Source organism: Amphiura filiformis, chromosome 2 (assembly GCF_039555335.1).
Source record: "Amphiura filiformis chromosome 2, Afil_fr2py, whole genome shotgun sequence".
Classification (NCBI taxonomy): Eukaryota; Metazoa; Echinodermata; class Ophiuroidea; order Amphilepidida; family Amphiuridae; genus Amphiura; species Amphiura filiformis.
This window is the reverse complement of record NC_092629.1, coordinates 93,688,327-93,713,764: the sequence shown is the minus strand read 5'-3', so window position 1 is coordinate 93,713,764 and position 25,438 is coordinate 93,688,327. Positions and strand designations below refer to the sequence as shown.

At 35.9% G+C, this 25,438-nt stretch overlaps 1 protein-coding gene across 3 annotated transcripts in view; it reads right to left on the bottom strand.

Annotated features, from left to right (window-relative positions):
- Positions 1-18,397: 18,397 nt before the first annotated feature.
- Positions 18,398-25,438, bottom strand: part of LOC140146849 (uncharacterized) — a 40,826-nt gene continuing 33,785 nt past the window's right edge. Inside the window, exons 1-2 of one of the 3 annotated variants that reach the window (XM_072168738.1) lie at positions 21,648-21,773; positions 18,398-19,936 (exon numbers count right to left, since the gene is read on the bottom strand). In XM_072168738.1, coding sequence (XP_072024839.1) covers positions 18,457-19,731 — 1,275 coding nt within the window. In that variant the 5' untranslated portion in view covers positions 19,732-19,936; positions 21,648-21,773 and the 3' untranslated portion in view covers positions 18,398-18,456. Of the gene's footprint in view, positions 19,937-21,647; positions 21,774-25,438 lie in introns of those variants that run through there. The other 2 variants (XM_072168737.1, XM_072168739.1) reach the window with 2 other exon arrangements.

The following is a 25,438-nucleotide window of genomic DNA, read 5'->3' as shown; positions in this document are numbered from 1 at the left end:
AAACTCAGTTTAAAGGTTCGGATAGCAAAATTTGCACAGTATGTTTTCTGGGACATGAGAGCACATCATCGAATTGCAATGTGAATACGAGGAATGTCTTTCTGATATCATATAATAATACTATGTACTTTCATTCTGGACAAAATTTAGTCCACTTTTCTTGAATACTTCAAAGAAAATTCACATTTTTCAAAATAAACCCTACACCTGGGCCATAACATTAACCCTAATCATAACCGTAACCTAACCCTAACATAACCTTAACCTGCAAACCCTAATATAATCCTCAATTCCTATCCTATCCTACTCTACCGATAATCCTAACCTTAATCATATACCCTAACCCTAATGGGGATGTGCTCCTTTTGAATGGATAATAGTTCCTAAATTCAAAATCATCCTTGCAACATAGTTTTCAAATAAAGTGGACTTAATTTTCTCCCGCATGAAAGTGCACAATGTTTAATTTTGATATTTTGAAATTCGTGAAACATTCTTCGTATTCAGAATGCAATTAGATAGGTCTGATGTGCTCTCATGTCCCACAAAAATACTGTCATAACGCCCATACCCTATCCCTTAAGGAGCACCTAAAATAACTTACCATCTCTTTGGAATTGTTTAACCTGCTGTATCCAATTACGTAAGTTTTCTAGTGAATTCCTGTTAGTCAAATCGAAGATGAGTAATCCAACATGGCAACCTCGGTAATAGCTATTGGGCATTGAATCATGCGCCTCAAAGCCTCCCGTATCCCATAATCCGAGCTAAGCAAAAAGAAAACAATAATTCATGATTAGTTCAGGGAACAAATGAAACAAGGGAAGGGAGTGGAGTCATGTGGTCATTCAGTTTGCATACAGTATACCTTAGGTCTAGAAAATAGGCAACGTATTGCAGGAGGGTGAGAGTTCACAGGTCAATGTTAGGTTAGGTGTTCTGGCACTTCCTACATCTTGTAGATATATCTCAAGATCCCCATTTCCCAAGTATTAAACACAAAATAACACACTGTCAACATGGTTCTTTTTGAACAATTCCAGTGAAAATGGATGTTGACTACTCACATTTTAAGGACGTTTTTAGTGACGTTTCACCACTACACTAGTAGTGGTTTAATCAGACTGATGACTTATCACAGAAACCATTGAGGGCGTGATGAGTTGGTCAAATATGTTGTTGAGTGAATAGGCACCCACGTCCTTATTCAGAGTGTCTTTTCCTTTTCGGCGTTCCCAGATGGCTTCTTTTAGCCATCTAGTTGTCTTGTCAGCTTCTCCTTTTAACTTTTGAGTCCTCCCAATTGATGGAATGATTAGAAGAGGCAAAGTGGTCGGTGATAACTGACTTGTGAATACCTTTAATAGATGATTTTTGGCTAGCACGGTGTTACTTGGTGTACTTTCAGTTTCTCCAATATATGAGCCAGCACAGTCCCTGCAGGGGATTTCATAAATCGCCTCCGCTTTCTGTTGAGGGAGAAGTTTGTCCTTGGGAAGAACGAGCATGATGTGCACAGTGCGATGTGGTTTCAAAACAGTTGCGAAGCCGTGTTTTTTGAAAACTCGCGAAACTTGCTCAAAGGCCCTCGATATAGGGATATACAACCATGCCTTTTGTCTCTGTCTTGTTTGACTTTATTGATTGACCAATCGGGGTACCCACAGCTAGATAAGGCTTCGCGAATATTAGTCTCCTCTTTTTTGCTCAGTTACCAAAGCATCGCTAAGATCTAACAGGGTTCTGACCACTCCTAACATCTGATGTAATGGATGGTTGAAGGAGAACTGAAGATATTGATCGGTGCATTTTGTTTCTATAGATATGCTATGTTTTACTGAACCGTCTGGTAATAAGAGTATCAAAGAAATGAATAGAACACTCTTGCTCTTACATGAATTTAAACTGTTGGTAGGATCAGTGGTGTTTAAATGATCACTGGAATTGTTCAAAAAGAACCATGTTAACAGTTAAATCCAACATTCCAAATAAACTTGTTCAAAAACAAAATAATATACAATTTATGAACTATTTTATGGTAACTCCTAGGTACCAATGCTTCATATTAACATCTGTACTCCCTTGCAAAATATTTTAAAATTGCCTTAGTTTAATATTACCCAAGTCACTTTCTTTAAATTACCTACCTGGGCTCGAACCAGGGACCTTCACAATGGAAGTCTGATGTTCCACCAATTGAGCTAACGGGGTATATACATTTGATGAAGTGTTAAAGTTAGTATAAGAAATAATATGTTGATGACTAAACTTGCCAACGTCTATATCTTTTTAGGGATATTGATCAAATTTACTCTAAATATCGATAACATTTATAATAAATGTTTGTGTTTTCTTTAAAAAGTAATTTAAAAATAAAAACTTGTTAGTATTATTATTATCACTGGGAATCAAGGAAGAACAGGTGATTAGTGTGTTTCAATTGAATGATTATTCCAGGTTCTTGCCCATCACGGTCCAAGACAAAAATTGGTCCGATATCTGCATGCTGACCATCATCATGATCATAATCATTATGGTCTGCGCGATGACGATCCAAACTCGGCGTACCGACCGTCATTTTAGGGTTGACAAGCTATAGGCGAATCTATTTTCAGCCATAGCTGGGTCCCTCTTTAGGTTTATCCCACTTAAAATGTGAAATGATGTGGTCTTGGCGGGAATATTAAACTGCATTCCACCAGCCGTGTTACACGTAGACAAAAGAATGATGAAAGTTTACAACACAATACAATTCAACATCGATTTTTAAGCGGATTTAATCCACCCAACCATAAAGCAAGGTTGGCATTTAACAACGGTGGCCCAATGTTGACCTAAAATTCCCATACTAACAGTTAGGCTACTATTATGAGCTACAGACTTACCTTCACTATTTTTGAATCTACACGAATTTCTTTCACATGAAAGTCACTTGGTATTAAGGTATGTAGTGGATTCAAAGTAAACTGATTTGTCTCCAGACGATAAAATAAACTCGATTTCCCCGTTCCTTTATCTCCTAACAAAATCACTTTACGCGTATCCCATACACGTTTCTGCTTATATGACATTATACTTCAATAATTGTGCACATTTGCACTGGTATTCGCTTGGTTGGGCTGACGTCACACAAGGGGGGAAGCCTTGTAAACCTATTGTGCGCATGTGCAGTTCCCTTCCGTTGAGTTGATGCTTTTGCAAAAAGGGACAATGTTCCCGGAAGTCAGGCTGAATAAGAACTATCACACTACTAAGGCATATATGTCATATGTCTCGACGTGGAGCTCAATATTGAATGTTAACATAGAAGCAACCTGTTATTTGATTTCATGAAGTTGTATATCGGCAATAGCTGCCAATTAATGATTCATTCGGGAAAATGTTTAAGATGAAAGAACACGTAGGCTTACTATCGACCTTAACAGGTCTCAACTCTACTGATCTTATTATTTTAATAGGATATTAATACAGCTTAATTACAAGGAGATACAGTTATTGACAAGAAAGCAAACGTGTATTTTATATAAATTTCAAATTAGCAGACTTTCCCTGTGGGATGCTGGTCGACATGATATTTTTCTTTCTTATATCACTAGTTTTGCCATCGACGGGGACTTCGTTTTAATTTTACCCATTTAAGATTAACTCTATGTCAGGGGCGAAACATTAATTTACTACTAAAGATGTACCGGTAAATTTGTTCCGAAACCAAAATACTGAACATGATTACTTGGTTTATGTTTTACGGCAGCTCTTTGGTGGATGTGTGTACTTTGCTCGATGTATTGATATAGCCCATTGCAAAGTACGCCAGTTAATCAAGTAATATTATACATTATGATACTGTTATTTATGTGGTTGTCTATAATGCACTGATTATGAGCTAAACCGGGAGCTAAACAAGGGCATAACCAGTCCATAGAAATCTTAGGTCTCGTTTCAACACGCTTTTGTGCGATTTTGGCCCGATAATATGGTCCAGGATCATATGATCCTGCACCATTATGGTCCAGAACCATATGGTACAGGAGCATGTTTGACTTATAAATGTTTTCAATTTAAGTCATGCTCCAGGAGCATGTTTGACTACTTATAAATATTTTCAATTCAAGTACATGTTCCAGGACCATGTTTGACTACTTGTAAATATTTTCAATTTAAGTACATGCCCCAGGAGCATGTTTCAATTAGAAACATACTCCAGGAGTATTTTGTCAAACATGCTCCTGGTGCATGTACTTAAATTGAAAATATTTATAAGTCAAACATGTTCCTGTACCATATGGTCCTGGCCCATATATGAGGTTATATCCACATATCGTGAACTCATAATCTACCAAAAAAGTTTAAAACGGCGCCACAGTTTACAACTTCTTTCCTTTTAGACTCAAATTATATTTAAAGCCATATTATAACATTTCCATACAAAATAGATTAGTATTTCTTTGCCATATAATGTTAGCTGTTATTATCAGATATGTCCCCTTTTAATTTTGAGCCGAACAACTGAGGTAAAACAAAGACAATTTACTACCAGCGCCGATGTCGCCAATGTGTATCATTCTGTCGGTTCATGATGCAGTCATGTCTACAGTAGAATTCATCTCGACCTTTGCAGGACTTAACCCCATTAAAAGCTATTAAACCAAGATAACACTCATTGAAAACAGCTCAACTGATTAAATCGGATCTTCTCTGGTTGTGCACAAGTGACTGTTTTCATGTGCGATATCGCAATAAAGCTGGTATTCATAGCTTCAGTTGGGTAACCGATTATAAAGGAAACGAAAGGAAACAATGTTATGTGTGGCTTTGTTCACGAAATCAGACAATGTCGTGCTTTTTGTAAACCAGCATTCTTGAAAATGAGCAACATAATGATTTTTGACTTAACACGGTTTAGAAATAATTTCTTCATATTTTTGGTGTTATCTGTCGTTTACATGTCCTTCCTAAAACACAAAAGTACGACCCTCTCCAAACACCTAAATTAGCTAAAAATTTAGGACATGTTACAAAACTTTATTTTCTAGAACCGTTTTAGAATAATTTAAATGTAGCTTTTACCGCTTTTTTTGTGGCATCCTTCAGAAGTGAGCGGTCCGATACCAATATTTTCGGTCAAATCTCCATTCAAATAACACGGGGAGATGGCTAGCTATGCCTTGCCGTCACTCATATTTTACAAAAGTGCGACCATTTCTGAACATCTAACCTAGCTGTAATTTTAGGTCATGTTAGAGAAATATATTTGCTAGAAGTTTTGGAGAATAAATAAAATATTGGCTGGTTATTTTTCACACAGTGATGTTAACTAGGCAAGTGTCCATTCTCCCAACATACATCATTTGTAGGGTCACGCGTCAATGGTGAGAGCACTGTGTATTGTGTATAGGAAAACGGACAGTAACTGCAGTATGTGTGTTACGGTACTATCCTTTGATGTGTATACCCGTCCCGCACGCCTTGTACGTACAGTGTGATGTGAACATCGTGTACGTGTTCGACTAATATTTCCATCGTAATAATAAAACGACGGTTCCTGCGTTTTATTCAAAATGTCGGATTTTGACAAAACTACAACGCATATAGTCTTGATTTTACTAGTACCATATAATCATGTAAAAAACAGAATTTTGAACAATATTGAGGGCGTTCTCCTCAGCAAATGTTATAATATGGCTTTAATCAAGTGGAATACTAGGTGAGGATTTAGAGAAGGATACTCAACTCTTGATTACATTTTTATATTATATTCTATAATTGATATAAATATATCTCCAGAAGAAAAAAACGAATCTACTGTATATAGACTGATGAGGTCTTTGTATTAACAAAGGTATTTTCAATCTCCAAGGCTATTAAAAATTACGTAATACTGGATTATCATATTTATGGCATCATGATTTATCTCTTGTTAATAAATTCTGGCTCAAAGATAACTTGGATTTAAGGCTTTCTGATATTTACAAACAGAACTGGAATGAAGAAGTTAATAAAAACCAGTCAATGTAGTTTGATGTGCCCTGAGTAATTCAATTTAATTATTCATTTTTATTTACAAGCTGGAAGTATGTCATGAGAAATATGAAAATATGAAACCGTTGGAAGTAATCATGCAAGAGTTTGTGTTTTATGGAATGTTTTAGGGGAAATCCTTTGGGTACAGTAAACAAACTCAGTCAGAGTTATTAATATCTTAGGGGATCCCCGTATTGCTCAATCATAGTGCATTGCTTAGTGCTATAACTGTGGAATCTCCAAGAATATAAAGTAAATTGCATCATGGGGAATCATCCCACAGGAAGTGTTGTAATGTGACCGAATGGTCTATTAATAGATCATGGGTTTTTTGGGAGAATATCATAGGAGCTTGACGACTCTCTATGTGTTGGTCGTTATTGTGCTTCAAACCGAGATATATAGCCAATAATGTGTTATTTCAATACAGCAACGAAGGAGACTTTTGGGTGTATGAAAGACTTGCAGGAGTCTGGTTTTAAAACAACACATCTGTCAAATACAGTGGAGCAGTGCAGAAAGAAGCCTGTTTCCTGGAGGAGTTTAAAAGTATTTGGAGGTATGCGCAAGGAGTTAAATGCATGGATAACGGCACAAGGAATTAAGTTTTGGTGAACTGCGCAAGGAGTTAAGTGTGGAGAAAGTAGCATCATTTCTGTGCGAGGATGTTATACGCAAGGGTATATAAATGCATGTGTACAATGGACTCTGTTGATTTGGGCAGGACAACTGGATAAGGATATATTCATCAGCCGTCCAGAACTTTGCAAGAACTCTATGATCACGAAGAAGAAGACGGCTGGTTATTAAAGTACTCAGTAGTTAAAATTGTGATTGTGTGATTATTTTGTATGTGCATGTCTTGTCATATATTGTGCCAATACTTACTCACTTAAAGACTTATGTTATCTTAATCAAACAGTGTATTTTTGTTGTGCATTCGTGTGAATTATTTTTCGTATATTTTGAAGTCGCATAATTGAAACGGTATGATTTTATGTGTAGTTATTTATTTGGATTTGAATTTGGATTATTTATTTGGATTTGTTTGTATGCATGTATGTACAGGGTGTCCCAAAAGTCTCGATACCTTTTTAAACCTTTGTATCTTTAAGAAGAAATTGTATACAAAAAATATGAAAACAAATTTGGAAAGAAGACACTTGGGCAATTTTTTTGGTACCAAACTTGCCCCCTTTTGTGCCTCCTACTAAAAAATAATGTTAGATGAATGTATAGGCACATAACGCGTAGTACCATACAGCAGTCATTCCTTTTCTGAACATTCACAGATCTTCTTGGGCTTGCTGATACAGCACGTCTTACTTTATCAATGTTTCGTGTATCGCCTTGTCTTCCTCCCGGTCTTCCTACGTCTATAGCGCACTGAATCACGTACTGATCCTGTCTTAAAGAATTTGTTGACAATGTTTTTATGCAGCATTTTGATGGTGCTCGAGCATGTCCAGTGAGTTGATAATGTTCGTTGAACTTCTTTTGAGTAAGTTTGACCGATTTCGTTTCGGCATAAAACCAAAGAATGTGAATTTGTTGTTGAATATTGTAAGTCATGTTGATACAACGCCATTTATCACTTAGTCGTGCATACAAAATGTCAGCACTGTGCAAAAACAAACCGCTTGAATGCGCTTGAATGGAATGGGGGGGTAGCAGAGCAAAACAATGGTTTCAACAGGACGGTGCGACTCCACACACAGCCAAAGTGACTCTCCAATGGCTTGAAAATCGTTTCCATGAGAAGATCATGTTCCTCAAAACTGATCAAACTTGGCCACCTCATTCTCCGGATTTAAGTCAACCTGATTTTTTTTTCTGTGGGGTTATCTCAAAGACCGAGTGTATAGCACAAAACCTCGCAGCATACCCGACTTGAAGGAAAACATAAAGAGTGAGATAAGAAAACTTGAAAGAGACACTTGCAGAAGCGTCATTCAGTACTTCACCGTCAGAGTACGCGAGTGTGCGAATTTTATATGATGGACATCTTGAACATATTCCGAATAGACTACTTGCAAAACAAAACAAAAAGTCCAAACTACGGAAGAACAAAATAAAAATAATGTGAAGTTTTTGGGAATAGTGTTTCAATTTGACAATGTTCCTGGTGATTTGTTCCCATTAACCATTTTTGCATATGCGCTATATTCATGCATAATGTCTTCTGACTCAGCATGAAAAGGGGAGTTTCAATGTGACCATTCAGTAATGATAGGGGTATCAACTCAATCAAAACATTATAAAATCCTTGAGATAAGGAAAATTACTTTACCAAGTCACTTTGTTAGGATTGTGAGCAAATGCAGAAGAGGGTGTTAATTTGACAATTCGTTTGCATTTAATTATGTGTTTTTCGATTTTCCAATATGATAAACATTTGGTCGTATCTTCATACTATACAACATGCAAATAAGTTTGGTACCAAAATAATTGTCCAAATGTCCTCTTTCTAAATATGTTTTCATATTTTCTGTATACTATTTCTTCTTAAAGATACAATGGTTTAAAAAGGTATCGAGACTTTGGGATTATATTCTGTCATACCTTTTGAAGGTAGTTATAGAGTTTAATGAAACTTTTAAACCCCACATACATCTTCGTATAAACGTCATCGTCTTTGAGACGCGTGTGGCTTCGTAGAAACGTACTCCATACGGAGTCCACATAGGTCTTGTCCCTGGCCCTCTCCGGGGCCATGCCGTCTTTGTTGTACTTTTCATATTTTTCTCTTCTCATGTCGTCCATATATGAAGAGCTGTTTCAAAAACCCTTACATCCACTTGCCCAATTTTGAGAACACATCAAGAAATCATCAAAATAATCACTGGTAAAAGGTGTGTTTCAACAAAAGCAGTTTCTGGTAGGATGCTCACCCTACCCAAGCATCCCGTCAAAAACTACTTTTGTTGCAAACCCTCATATATCAGTGAATTTTTTGATGATCTTTTGATATGTTCTCAAAAATGGGCAAGTGGATGTAAGGGGTTTTGAAACAAAGCTCTTCATATACTGGTTCTAATTTGGAAATATGTAAATATGTGCTTATTTAAGCATCTAGCGGCAAATTCGCGTAAAATTTGGCAATTAAATTGTTTTGGTTAATTCGGGAATGCTGATTTCAAATATTGTGTGTGCAGAGCTATATTGGAACCCCGTTACCCTGAAAAATGACCCCCTATCCCCATATAGGGGGAAAAATTAAAAATGCTCAAAATTCACTAAAAGACATTTCAAATTTCTTATGAGAAATTTAATATGGGCCTATATAACGCAAGATGTATGATTGTGTACCTATATGATGAATGATGTACAATGTATCAAATTTTTTGATATATGATACTGCTTGTCGGTCATGTTCCCAAGTGGAACTGCTTGTATCTCATTGTAGCATGATGCTTGACAAACAGACACACCTTTTAAGTGTTGTTACAATTTATGCTTCTTATGAAAAATAGAATATTTGTCTCTATATGGTATAGGATTGTGTACAGTATATTGCCATTATTAATATATGATATTGTTTGTTGGTCATGTTCCCAAGTTGAACTGCTTGTATCTCATTCTACTATGGCTTGACAACCAGACACGCATTATGAATGATGTTATACCATTATGTTTCTTATGAGAAATTTAACATGGGCCTATATAACGCAAGATGATTGTGTACAATATATTGCCATTATCAATATGTGTTTTTATATATATGTTGAATTTGCCTAGATTATCTCAGGAGTGATTGAAAATTTTGATAATGTGTTTGGTAAATTATGATAAATATGACAGGTGAAATTGGGTATGTTTCGTACATCTATTGGAGAGTTAATGGTTTTCTAAAATGTGTTGTTTGTGTACATGCACATTAATGTTTGTTGTATGACATCTCTAATACAATAATCCTGTCAACTATTATAAAATGATATTATGATAATTCTTACAAATATATGATATTCTGGTTGAATATGAATATTATCTGAAATGAATTGTTTCTATCTTCTTCACTTGTCTTTTACACATGAAATTATCTTTCTATATTCCTAAGTCGTTCTAGTAATGTGCCATCATTTGTCATAATGATTGACAACCAGACATGTTGAGGATCATGTCTTTTGTGAGAATCATTTTATTTATTTTTTTGTTGAAAAATTGCCACCTACATGAACATGTATCTTGGGTTCTTGTAAGTACCAATATTATTGTAAGATGAAATTGATGATATTAAATGATGTGGGTAATCCCAGGAAATATCGAATGTATTGGTAATGTGTTTAGTAATCTTTGATGAAAATGACTTGTGAAGTGTGTATGTTACATTGCCATCACTAGTAGACTGAGATGACGAGTTAGTGGTATTTCAGTACAAAGTTGTTATACTGTACAGCTTTTCTCTAAAATCATATCATGATACTAATGGTGCACTTTAATGGTCATGTTGTTACAGTTATGTTTCTCTCAATGATAAACTAAATAGGCCTATTGGGCTATGTTAATTATTATAATTTTATAATTAGTTGGTTGAAATGATGAGGCTGACATTGTTATGGTTAAACACATTTATGATTGCAAATACTGCTTATGTGTTTGGAATATCTGATGAGTGTGACAATATATAACTTATATTATGTTATAACTTTGTTGTTGTATACATACCTTTGTACTTCAACAATTCAGCTTGTAGTATGGTGTTAGATTTAAAACTTATTTCTGTATGATGCAGGTAAAGTGAAATCTAATTCAAATCTTATTGATCGCTGTAGTAACAGCATCTCTGAGTAATTTTTTTCCTATTTTTCTTTATGTCTTGTGTATGCAGTGTATGTTCCCATCTTGTTAAAAGAAATCATAGAAAGCTAACGTGTAAATTATGTATGAAATATGTTCATAAATGCTGTAGTAACCTAACCGCAAAAGAGTTTAGATGTAGTGACACTACTAAATATTGGCATTGTGCTAGTTGTAACGAAAGTCTTACATTACCTTTTAATCATATAACCAATGAATGTGAATTCCAACTTCAACTATACAGGTGTTTTGAAAATGGTGATCTAAACACTGACCATGTAAAAACTCACTTTGAGAACATGAAGTTTAATCCTGTTGATGACAATGTAGGTATACCTGAAAATATTGATTGTAATAGTAACTCGAAATATTATTTCACTGATGAATTAAAAGATACTGCTGGTATCAACAGTAACAATTTAACAATGCTTTGTAGTAATATAAGAAGTGTAAAAAAGAATTTTGATTCACTCACAGAGTTACTGTCAGAAGTCGACATCAATTTTCAAGTCATTGGACTTGTTGAGACTTGGTTGGAAGACAAGCCTCATGATTATTATCATCTTAAAGGCTACAACCTTGAAGTATGTAACAGAATTAATAAGAAAGGCGGTGGTGTGTGTATGCATGTTGAGGAGAATATTGTTTATAATATGAGAAATGATATCAATGAGCTTAATTGCCTCAAAGACACAGAATCACTGTTCATTGAAATTGAAAAGCACAAATCACAAAACATTGTCATTGGTGTGATATATAGGCCACCTGACCAGAATATGAAAGAATTCAACAAATGTGTTGATACGATATTGTCTAAAATCACAGGTCAAGAAAATAAGCTTCTGTATATAATGGGTGACTTTAATATAAACCTGTTAAATAATGACGTCCATGAATCAACTGGCGAATTTGTTGACATTTTGTCTTCATATTCCTTGTATCCGAGTATCATCAAGCCAACTAGGATAACACGTGCGTCAGCAACTCTTATTGATAATATATTTACCAACAATTATGCTAAGCAAACCTCTGGTATCTTAATAAGTGATATAAGTGATCACCTACCTATATTTGTATCTACAGATGTAAGTGTCTATGACAGAAATTCCAGTACTGTCGATATAGAAATCAGGGACATGAGTAAACATAATATAGATGTACTTAAAGACAAACTGAGCCAGGTTGACTGGGATAATGTGTGTGAAAACGAAAATGCTAATGTGTCATACAACAATTTTATAGATAAATTCCAAGAAGTGTTTGAAGAATGTATCCCCAAAAAGTGCTTAAAAACATAACGCTAAAAACAAGACGCCAAAGGCACCTTGGATAACCTACTCATTGTTGAAATGTATACGCAGGAAGAACAGGTTGTATAAAAAATCTATGCAAAAACCTACTGAAACTAATGTATCTAAATATAAGATGTATCGAAACAGATTAAACTCCCTATTAAGGAGAGCAAAACAAAACTACTTCAGTTCTCAACTGGATAAAGAAAGATACAATATGAGGAATACCTGGAAAATCCTGAACTCAATACTCAGAAGTCCAAAAAGGTACAATGTCAAAAGTTTGTAAGTAACAATAAGACCTATACTGAGCCTAAAGAAATTGCAAACAATTTTAATGAATTTTTTGCCAGCATTGGACCAACATTAGCTGGATCAATCAAACATCAAGGTAAAGATTTTAACCAGTACCTAGCTAATAGTTGTAACTCTACATGTTTTTTCCAACCAACAGATGAAAATGAAATCTTGAAAATCATCAAAAAACTGGGTAACAGAAAAAAGCCCGGGTCATGATCTTGTAAAATCTGACTTAGTAAAATTGGTTGCAGCTGAGATTGTGTATCCGCTTAAATTAATATTCAATAAGTCGCTCTCAGATGGAATTGTTCCAGATACCTTAAAAATAGCAAAGGTGGTGCCAATTTATAAGAAAGAATCTCCTGAATCATTTGGTAACTACAGGCCTGTATCTGTGTTGCCTTGTTTTTCCAAGATTCTAGAACGAATTATAAATGATAGATGTTGTAACTTTTTAGATGCCAAAGATATTCTTTACAACAGACAGTATGGGTTTAGACATAATCATTCAACATATATGGCGGTATTGGATTTTATTAAAGATGTAAATAATGCTATTGATGATAATATGTACACTGCTGGTATTTTTATGGATTTATCGAAAGCTTTTGATACCATCAACCATGAAATTTTATTACACAAACTATATCATTATGGCTTTCGTGGTGTATCTCATAAATGGTTTGAAAACTACCTGTCAAACAGAAAACAATTTGTATCCTTTAATGGTGCTCAATCATCATATGAAAATGTACTTTGTGGAGTGCCACAAGGGTCTATCCTTGGTCCTCTTCTTTTATTATATATATGAATGATATATGTAACACATCAACACTTTTATCATTTATACTGTTTGCTGATGATACAACAGTATGCTACTCTGATAGTAATATACAAAGATTATGTGATACTATGAATGTAGAGTTAAAAGAGGTTGTAAATTGGTTCAAATGTAACAAACTGTCTTTAAATGCCACCAAGACAAATCTTATGTTCTTTGGAACACCTCATCAGACTAATGATATTACCAATGATTATCAAATATATCTTGATGGATGTAAGTTGACACGTGTATATGATGCAAAATTTCTTGGTATTACTCTAGATCATAACCTCACATGGAGGTCGCATATAAATAGTATTTGTAAAACATGCTGTAAGAATATTGGTGTACTAAACAAACTCAAACATTTCTTACCAAAACCCAACATGTACCAGTTGTTCTGTACCCTTATCTTACCATTCTTAACTTATGGTATAATATTGTGGGGCAATGCCAATAAAAATATTTTGGATAGAATTGTAAAGCTTCAAAAAAGAGCTGTAAGGGTCATCTCTAACAGCTCCTATTTGTGTCATACAAAGCCATTGTTTGAAAAATTTAATATTCTTGATGTGTATCAACTTTATAATAAGGAATTGGGTCTATTTATGTACAAATACCACATGTGTCTATTACCAAGATCTTTTGATAATACTTTCATAAATATGAAGTCTATCCACAATTATGATACAAGAGGTAAAAATGATTATCGGGCCGAGGTCCATCGACTTAATAATGTTTTGTCACTTGGCCCTAGGCTGTGGAATAGCTTACCAAAGGAAGTCAAAGAAGCAAATTGCATCTCCAAATTCAAAACTGGTATTATTAGAATCGTTAAAGGTGATCACTAACTCTTGATTATCGCATTCATGTAATAATTCTGTTTTTACTCTATTGTACAAGTTACTGAAGTTGTTACATATAAACACTTTAAAAAAAATTGCATTAATTTGCCTGGTTAATGTATATAAGTGATATTCAAGATGGGTTCCGTGCTGTCTCTTTTTTTTCTGTTTTTATACTGATTTTCTTTTCTTGTGTAAATATCTTAACTTATATATTATTTAATGTAAAGGTGATGCATTGTCTTTCAGGCCTTTGGCTTTGTAATGCATCTACCTCATCACATCATTATTTTCAACATTGTTTATATCTGTTATGCTGATTATGTATGTATTGATGATGATGAAAAAATAAAATGAATGAATGAATGAAATTATTCGTCTGGATCTAAGGATCACAAAAATGTAACATATCGTGTAGGACATAATTCGTTATGAATTCGGCAGAGTGACGAATCGAGAATTTTGAGCAAATTGAGTGTTTGTATGCTTATGATAATTTTTGTTACACGTACGTCGCTAGTCATAAGGGTCGCTAGTCATAAGGTCACGGTTCATAAGTTATAAGGGTCGCTAGTCATAACGTGTGAGTTTCCTATACCATGAGTTCGCTAGTCATAAATAAAACAAAGGGTTCGCTAGTCATAAGAAAAAGGGTTCATTAGTCATAAGGCCCGCTAGTCATAATAGAAAAAAAGGTTCGCTAGTCATAATAGAAAAAGAGGACCGCTAGTCATAATAGAACAAAAGGCTCGCTAGTCATAATAGAAAAAGAGGACCGATAGTCATGCAAAAAGAGGTTCGCTAGTCATAATAAAAAAAGGACAGCTAGTCATAATGAAAAAATTCACGGCCGCTAGTCATAATAAACTCAACCAATAAAGTATCTAAACGATTATAGATGGTCAGATATATCGGGAACTGAAATATATAGCAAAAACTTATTTAATGTATATAAAGTGCAACTTTCTCCTGCGCATTTTGATACCTCTTTTGTTGCTCTACGATACCATTTGGTCGAGTTATGGGCGCTTGAGTGGCTTCAGGTCGGATTTTGAAAGTTGCACTTAGCTCCTATTCAAGCCAAATGCGTTCGTCGTGTACACACACCCCCACACCACAAACAAATCAAGACAAAGGACACCGATGTGCTCTGTTTACTTCACCATGAACTTTACTTTATTTTACTCCTTCGACTTCCAACTTCAATACTTGCTACCCGTTACTTATCTCTGACTTATCTCATGAACTCTTTCTCAATACTTGGTGTACCCACCATCACTGTCTATCACTGTCTGGATTCGTCGTCGCATGCTCTGAACAAGATGTCTTATCTTTCCTTGGTCAATGTCTCGCCATTTCCTGAGCAGGATACGCCGAAGGCCTTCTAAGGTGGTATCAGGCGTGAGTTCTAGTGGGTTTAGGTCAGGGCTCTTTGCAGGCCAGTCGAGAGTATCCACCCCTCTGTTTCCAGAACTCTCTGGTTAGGGCTGCAACATGTGGCCTGGCGTTGTCATGTATTAAGTGGAATCCATCGCCTACAGCTGTAGCGTACGGTACAACTATCGGACGCAGAACATCATCGATGTATACCTGCGCTGTTATGCCACCTCTGAGAATGGTCAAGTCTGTCTTTCCATTAGCACTTATCCCAGCCCACACCATCAAGCTTCCACCTCCATAAGGTTCTTGCTCTTGAATGCACTCCTCGTGTAGCCGCTCCCCTGTCTCTCTCCATACTCTAATGCGACCATCCACCATTAGCAGGCACACCCTGCTTTCTTCAGTGAAGAGGACCTTAGACCAAGCTCGACGATTCCATCTGCGATGTGATCTGGCGAAGGCTAGGCGGTCTTGCTTGTGTCGTGGAAGTAGGTGGCTCTTCTTTACCATTCTTCTTGAGCGTATAGACCCGCTGTATGTAGCCTGTTGCGTGTGACTTGATCGCTCCAGTCGTTCGGTCTTTGCTGGCCTCTTCGTCTATGGACTCTGCGTTTGGTCTGCGGAGCTGTATCAGAAAAGAAAAAAAGTAAGATTAATATAAAAATAGTTTAATGCCATGATCATATTGTTAGATATTGTAAATTAACATTTAGCTGCTTCATTGCCGTACTTAAGATTACTGTAAATTTTCGCTGCTTGACTACAGTATTTTGGGAAAAAATCTTTTTTTTTTAAGTAACCTTGTCTCACCTGTCAATGTCCTGTTTTGCGTGGCGTGGTTAACGATAGACGCATCCTGGGCTGCTGAAATCACTCTCGGGCGTCCACTCCTTTGCTTGTCGTTAACATGACCATTGGTTCGGTGACAGTTATACCATTTACTGACTGTGGACTTCCTTAGCTGTAGCTTGCATCGAAAAGCCTGCCTCAACCAAACCAACAATTATCCCTCTTTGCAATTGACTCAATTCAGCCATCGTTGGTAACCTTCCCTGTCCTACCCTGTCAGGTAATCTGACTTCAACCTCATATTGATTTTTGCCTACCATTGTTGATCATTGAGTACAATTGATGGTCATCGCAAACAATTTATCCAACACGCGACACATGCTCATTTGAATTTGGCGGGCAAAAGCAATGGTCATTTATTTGTCACAGTACAACGCATTTGGCTTGAATAGGAGCTAAGTGCACCTTTCAAAATCCGACTTGAAGCCACTCAAGCGCCCATAACTCGACCAAATGATATCGTAGAGCAACAAAAGAGGTATCAAAATGCGCAGGAGAAAGCTGCGCTTTATATACATTAAATAAGTTTTTGCTATATATTTCAGTTCCCGATATATCTGACCATTTATAATCGTTTCAATACTTTATTGGTTGAGTTTATAACAAAAGGACCGCCAGTCATAATAGAGAAACACGTTCGCTAGTCATAATATAAATTTAGGACCATTAGTCATAGTAAAAAAAAAAGGACCGCTAGTCCTGTTGATCTATAGTATTGTATAGCGGGAAGCCCCGAATTTTCTATATTACATGTCCTATACTAATATATTTGATACCAACATATAGCTGTAGGTATCTTCTATCCAGTGATACCAAAAGAAGTACAAACATTCTCCAAATGATATTGCTGTGGTTTAATAATATGAGTGCGTGCCCGTGAAATTGGAAAAATCCCGGAAAATCATACGCAAAATATAGGCCAATATTGTTATTTTTGCTTTAAAATCCTCGAGTTTTTGCTAAATATTACAGGGGTGACTATATAGCAAGTTAAGTCTACATAGCATTAGGACAACCAGTAATTTCTACACAAATGCCCCAAATCAAAAATGCGTGCTTTGGTTTACACGTAGTTGAATGCGTATTCGACCTCTCTCTGCGCAGTGGTAGACATTTTGGATACAGCATAAAGCCGAATAGCTGTTGAAACGTGTTTTGAGGGATATAGCGATTATTTTAGAACATGATAGTATTGCCAATAACTCGTGTAGATTTCAAATGAGTGCTCACAAATGTTCTAAATTTTTAGAAGGACCAATGGAATGGTACCAAGATTTTCAAACGCCGTTTACTCAGAACAGCAATTTTGCGTATTCGGCACTCTGCCGTGTTCATAACGATATAATGCATCACTTGAAGCTAATACAAGAAAAGCATTTGATGTGATTTTCTACTCATTTTTTGCAGTAAAACGTTTAAATAATGGGTTCGGCTGCGCCTCACCCATTATTTACGTTTTACTGTCTCGGACACATTATTTTCGTGATAAAGGATAATGCTTTACCCTTTATTTCTTAAACATAGGCCTATTTGTTTATGATATTCTAAGCGTTTAAACATTTTGAAATAATCCCATTCAATTACACGGTTAACAACGGAAATGTACTGACTTTAGAGAATCCGTGGCGTTCACCACCTGGTTTTGATTTTGCCATTTTGACAAAGGTTTTAATAAGCATCTTAAGATTTGGCAAACAATTAATGATTGTAATAACATCAGCTAAAGTATTTGAAGCTTTCAATATGATATTGCAGTATTGGCTGCAGCATGGGTTTGTCTGACGTGTGAGTTCTAATATGGTGTTTAAGATTATCAGATCGTGCAAAGCATTTCTGACAATGCTCACACTGATACGGTTTCTCTTTGGTGTGAGTCCTGATGTGTTGATTGAGATGACTTTTTCGTGCAAAGCATGTATGACAAAGCTCACACTGATATGGTTTATCTCTAAGGTGAGTATTGATGTGTTCTCGACGTTGACTACTTCGCGCAAAGCATTTGTGACAATACTCACATTGAAAGGGTTTCTCTTTGGTGTGAGTTCTGATATGTTCTTTAAGATAACAACTTTGTGCAAAAGATTTTTGACAATGCTCACACTGAAAAGGTTTATCTTTGGTGTGAATTTTGATGTGTCGGTTGAGAGAATCACGTCTTGTAAAACATTTGACAATATTCACAATGATATGGTTTCTCTTTGGTATGAGTTATAACGTGTTCCTTAAGATGATCAAGTTGTGCAAAACATCTCTGACAATGCTCACAGCGATAAGGTTTCTCTTTGTTGTGAGTTCTGATGTGTTGTGTGAGCTGACTACTTTCAACAAAGCATTTATGACAATGCTTACACTGATACAATCTCTCTTTGGTGTGAGTTCTTATGTGTTCTTTCAGATGACCACTTCGTGCAAAACATTTGTGACAATGCTCACACTGATATGGTTTCTCTTTGGTGTGAGTTCTAATGTGCTCTTTGAGATAACCTTTTTGTGCATAAGATTTTTGACAATACTCACACCACTGATAGGGTTTCTCTTTGGTGTGAGTTCTGATGTGTCTGTCGATAGAATCAGTTCTTGCAAAACATTTATGACAATATTCACACTGATATGGTTTCTCTTTGGTGTGAGTTTTGGTGTGAGTTTTGAGATTACTACGTTGTGCAAACCATTTCTTACAATACTCACACTGATATGGTTTCTCCTTTGTGTGTGTCCTGATGTGCATGTTGAGATCATACAATTGTGCAAAACATTGCTGACAAAATTCACACTGATGGCGTTTCTCTTTGGTGTGAATTCGTATATGTACTTTGAGAACACGTTTTTTCGAATAGTATTTCTGACAGTATTCACATTGGTAGGGTTTCTCTTTGGTGTGAGTTCCGATGTGTTCTCTGAGATGAGCAATTCGTGCATAGCATTTCTGACAATGCTCACACTGATAGGGTTTCTCTTTGGTATGAGTTTTAATGTGTCTGTTGAGAGTACCACCTCTTGTAAAACATTTCTGACAAAATTTACACCGATAGGGTTTCTCTTTGGTGTGAGTTCTGATGTGTTCTCTGAGATTAGAACTTCGTGCATAGCATTTCTGACAATGCTCGCACTGATACGGTTTCTCTTTGGTGTGAGTTCTGATGTGTCGTTTGCGATGGCAACCATATGCAAACCATTTGTGGTGTTTTGTGAGATCAGCAGAAGATGCAGCACTGCATATATATTGGCAATACTCGCAAACATTCAAGTTCTTCTGTCCACCTGTTTTTCCACAGCATACACATCTCTTGACTTTTCGAACTTTATATTTCAACCTATGTCTATTAACATGAGATTTTAATCTGTCCAAGGAATAGAAGTAGATTCCACACAATGTGCAAGTAAATGGTGTCAACAATTTCACTTTCATTTTCGTTTTGCTCATCTGCAGTATCTAATGCACCTATACATTCCACAGTAGTGCAAGGTTCGAAGATTTAGAAGTTTCTATACATGGCTAGACTCCATTGTGGAACAGTTGGATGGTTCTAGCAACTTATACCGGTATTGAAGTAGCAGTCTCTATCCTCATTCAGTTGTAATTCATCCTATTGAGATGTTTGTAGTTTGTAACACTTGCATCAAAATATCTGAAATGATTATGAAGATAATACAATATATATTACATTTCTAAATTATAACACGTGAATGTCATCAAGTAAAAGTTAAGTTAATTGTTTAGTTGTTAACACCCCAATCAAGAAAATTGCCTAAAGTTCTAAACAGCATTTCTCATAATTATACTTACACGATTAATCTTAGAGCTTCTTCTTGAGTTTATTTCAACTGGGGGTGTAGGCCTACTCTGGAATAATCTTCCACTAAACATTCGTTCAAACTTCATGGCCATGAGTATGTATGAGTTCAAAAATGCTATTGCTGTTTAACAATACAATTCATTTAATCTATTTTTATTCTATATTGATATTATCTGATCTGGACCTCTTGGGAGATCAGTACTTACCAGAATAAAGATAGATTAAATGAATGAATCACAAGCCAAGGTGAGTTAATTTGTGATGTTTTCTTCCCTTACCAAACTTGAATGTCTTCCTGTTGTATTTTTTTAGTATTCAGAATATATTCATAGAATATATTCAGGATGTATTATTTTTTAGTGGTTTGAATACTAGCGATACCACATAATTCAATGGGCATAGCAGGTCTTTCTGAATACTAATATGTAAATTAGAAGATTAATACCAGTATATTGAACCACTTAAAAGCAAATATTATCTTGTGTTGTAATACTAGCACTTGTATTCTAACCACTAACACTAGTATCCTAACTACTACAACAAGTATTTTAACAACCCACTGGTATTCTGAAAACTAATATGTAAATAAGAATACATACACTAGTATTCAGAATACTAATATGTAAATGAGCACAACTCACTAGTATTCAGACCACTTATAAGTATTCATATAGGCCGAAATATTTAAATGAGAATATTTTTGATTATTTCCATCTCAATTTTCAGATAATTGACTTTTTTGTGAAGTTTTTTTTGGTCAAATTGAAAAGATGATGTGGGCACTGGGCATGCAGGTGATGAGAAACTAATAATTTAATTACATAGGCCTTATGGAATTTAAGAAATATTACGAGTTGCCAACCAAATGAACCAATAGGCCTTTTCTATAGTAAGATTGTCATGCCCATTTGTTTGTCAAGCCTATCCTTGCAGTCTTAAAACAAGTCAGGTCTCAGGACTGTGCGATGGTGCTTTTAGACTGAAATTTGTGACATTTTTCTGAAATGATCGTAAATAATAATGGCCGGTTAAAAGAAACAGTAATTACACATTTATGTGTAAAAATTTGAGTAGCAAAATAGCTATGCATTATGGAACTTGCATAGCAAACTAACCAGATTGTAGGCAAAAATATAGATACACTAGTTTCTTACGCCAAATAACGCCATATTTTAGGGTAAGATTGAAAGAGCCTTACGCCAATAAGGGGTGAAATTTGTCCACACTGATTACGCCATTGATTTAGGGTCCATTTTCGAGATGCTGGGACGAGCATGCATACCACTTTGGTATGCGAGTGACCCCCCGGGATAGAAGTACTATTTACGGCTAGGAGTACTGACGGTAGAACTATTTTTGGTCATGTGATCCACTTTTAACCGCAATGAACAAGAATATATTAATGAAGTATATACATCTGCATCTGTTGATCAATGATCATGACCCGGATCATGAGCAGTGTCAGTGTGGTAGATAGATTTCTAGATCAACCGGGACTGAGTCTGGGGTATCTTTGATAGTGATTAATAATATTAATATCTACCTGATTTACCTGGCACATCCCTGGCTGTGTCAGCAACTAGCAGCTCTTGATCCAATACCCATCACCAATTCCATTCGCCGGAACGCGAAAATATAATTGGTAAAAACAGCTCGTCTACATGTATATAAGGGCGCTCACCACTACATGTTGGCCTTTCTTTCTTTTAAGGGGTTGTCTGGAATGGCAGTTGAGTCAGGGGTCAACAATAAAATTGTTTTGACCAATTTTTGTTTTATTTATAAATGTTTGTAGACTATGTTTCTAGATTACTTTGTGACCTTGTGCATATGTACATGTTATAATCTTTGTGACTGGGTAGAAGTGACTGCATAATTTGTGTAACCAATCACTAACCATTTTTGCTACTTTTTTTCTATTGTTTTTTTTTTATGTGTGATTTGTTGTTAATTGTCTTAATTCCGTTTTGTTTCTGAATAAAAATCAATCAATATTGAAAGATTAAAAAAAAATTGTTTTGACCACAACACATGTGTATGTATCATGTGCCATACAGAAACCAACAAAACAATACCTTAAAGTATCATTTTTTAATGTTTGGTCATAAACTCGATTTTCCACTGTTACAAAATGTTTGTACCGGGTAGTAACGTGGGCGTGTCTGTTGTAATGTCGATGACAATAGACACAACCTTGAATAATAAATAGTGCGGCTGATAACATTCCTTATTGCTTAAGAGCCAGTCTCCCTTATTATGTACCCAAATCAGGGGGGTTGTGATACAAAAAAAAATAGAATTTCTCTAAAAAATAATTTTGGTACATATTAGCACCAACAACTCACATGTAAAATATGAGCGTGCACAGCGCCCTCGTTCAGCTTGTAAAAATTCTTGAAATTTCAGCCTCTCTGAGCCTTACTTGCAAATGGTAAACTTTGGAGGTGCATAACATCGTGCGCCATCATCATCCCAACCTGCATTTTGCATTTTTTTAAAGTACCAAATGGTTACATTACAAAAACCAAGAAAAAAATTGGGATCTTGATGGCGCACAAAATCAGCAAATCCAATGATTTGATGAAAAGCGCCCTCGTGCAAACTTCAAAGCATCATAACGGGCTGCGCCATCAAGATCCCAAGTCCGAACAAGTTTGAAATTAAAGACCTCCATGGCAAGTTTCATTTTTCAGCAAAAATTTTTTGGGATTTCGTTGGCGCACAGAGTTAACAGAGGTCAAAGGTCAAAATTTCCTATTTTCGCACATTTTTGCACGCCTGTATTATTGCGCGCCAACGTCACCTGACTCTCCGAATAGGATTTCATCAAAGAAGAGGTAATTCTCTGCAAGAACTGAAAAAATTAGCTTGGGATCTCCTGATCTTCATATTTTTCTGATTTTTTGAAAATGGACTTAGCCTCATTTTGGAGGTCAATTTGACCTCTTTTTCCCACTCGCTGCACAATGTGGGCTTTTTACTGCATCACAAAAAGTTGCGCCAACAAGATCCCAATTTTATTTTTCATCGTCTAGCTTCTTTGGCGACCAGTAGACAAAAAACAAGCAACAGCTAATTGGGATCATGTGGGCGCACTAATATAAAAGAGGTCAAAGGTAACGCTTTGTGCCAAAGTGATGCATATTTGCCTATGTGCAGCACGAAAGTCAGTCAGAATTAATAGGTAAATTTTCACGGGAAAATTTTCTGGACATGTGACACCCATGGGCGCAGACATATTAGCATTATGGACTGTGACCCCTAGCACAGCGGGTGTTCTTCCAATGTATTTGAATAGGAAGAATTCCTCCTTTGGTGCAAAATAAGTTACTTGTCGCAAGTTAATAATATTATGGTAAGAGTTTCCGTAGATAAATATTTTTTCCGTAGATAGATATTTTTGAAATTACGTTTTGATGATATTGTGAAGAAATTAAGATAACATAATATTTAATAAATTTGCAATGCACAAATTTCTATCAAAATTGCGGTCAAAAATACTATTCCAATTCAAAATTACTAAGACTTGAATAGCGAGGTCACCGCCGGGGGTCAGAGATCAGGCTCGAGGTTACACTCACATTGATAGGCATTGGTCACGTGTCCAGAAAATTTTCTCGTGAAAATTTACCTATTAATCTTGACTGAAAGTGGAACTTTGACCCGCAATAAAAATGTGCGCCAACAAGATCCCATCTTACTTTTTGGATGATTGGATAAAGGGGCTTATGTATAACTGATAACAAGTAAAAAAAAGTGGGATCATGTGGGCGCACTAATTCAATAGAGGTCAAAGTTCATACTTTGTGCCGAATTGGCATTACATTGCCTAATATGTGCAGCACAAAAGTAGAACTTTGACCCGCAATAAAAATGTGCGCCAACAAGATCCCATCTTACTTTTTGGATGATTGGATAAAGGGGCTTATGTATAACTGATAACAAGTAAAAAAAAAGTGGGATCATGTGGGCCCACTAATTCATTAGAGGTCAAAGTTCATACTTCATACAAAATTAAACGATTTTTAGCCTAAAGTTGCCGAATTCAGCAACCTTTCACTCAAATTTTGTAAAATATGACTAAGTATTTTGACAAATTTTTTTTTTACTCTCACCAACTACCATGATGGAATCAGCATCATCTGAAAAATGCACTCACACAAGTTTCTATGAGACATGTCTGGTGATCCCCATTGAAAAAAAAATTCGGCACAAAGTATGAACTTTGACCTTGAACTTTGACCTTGAATTAGTGCACCCACATGATCCCACTTTTTTTTTACTTGTTATCAGTTATACATAAGCCCCTTTATCCAATCATCCAAAAAGTAAGATGGGATCTTGTTGGCGCACATTTTTATTACGGGTCAAAGTTCCACTTTCGTGCTGCACATAGGCAAATATGCATCACTTTGGCACAAAGCTTGACCTTTGACCTCTTTTATATTAGTGCGCCCACATGATCCCAATTAGCTGTTGCTTGTGTTTTATCTACTGGTCGCCAAAGAAGCTAGACGATGACTAATAAAATTGGGATCTTGTTGGCGCATCTTTTTGTGATGCAGTAAAAAGCCCACATTGTGCAGCGAGTGGGAAAAAGAGGTCAAATTGACCTCCAAAATGAGGCTAAGTCCATTTTCAAAAAATCAGAAAAATATGAAGATCAGGAGATCCCAAGCTAATTTTTTCAGTTCTTGCAGAGAACTACTTCTTCTTTGATGAAGTGCTATTCGGAGAGTCAGGTGACGTTGGCGCGCAATAATACAGGCGTGCAAAAATGTGCGAAAATAGGAAATTTTGACCTTTAACTCTGTGCGCCAACGAAATCCCAAAAAATTTTTGCTGAAAAATGAAACTTGCCATGGAGGTCTTTAATTTCAAACTTGTTCGGACTTGGGATCTTGATGGCGCAGCCCGTTATGATGCTTTGAAGTTTGCACGAGGGCGCTTTTCATCAAATCATTGGATTTGCTGATTTTTGTGCGCCATCAAGATCCCAATTTTTTTCTTGGTTTTTGTAATGTAACCATTTGGTACTTTAAAAAATGCAAAATGCAGGTTGGGATGATGATGGCGCACGATGTTATGCACCTCCAAAGTTTACCATTTGCAAGTAAGGCTCAGAGAGGCTGAAATTTCAAGAATTTTTTTAAGCTGAACGAGGGCGCTGTGCACGCTCATATTTTACATGTGAGTTGTTGGTGCTAATATGTACCAAAATTATTTTTTAGAGAAAATTCTATTTTTTTTTGTATCACAGATGGGTACATAATCATGATAATAAGGGAGATTGGCTCTTAAAGCAATAGTATATGGCTTAAGGCTTGGGGTCTA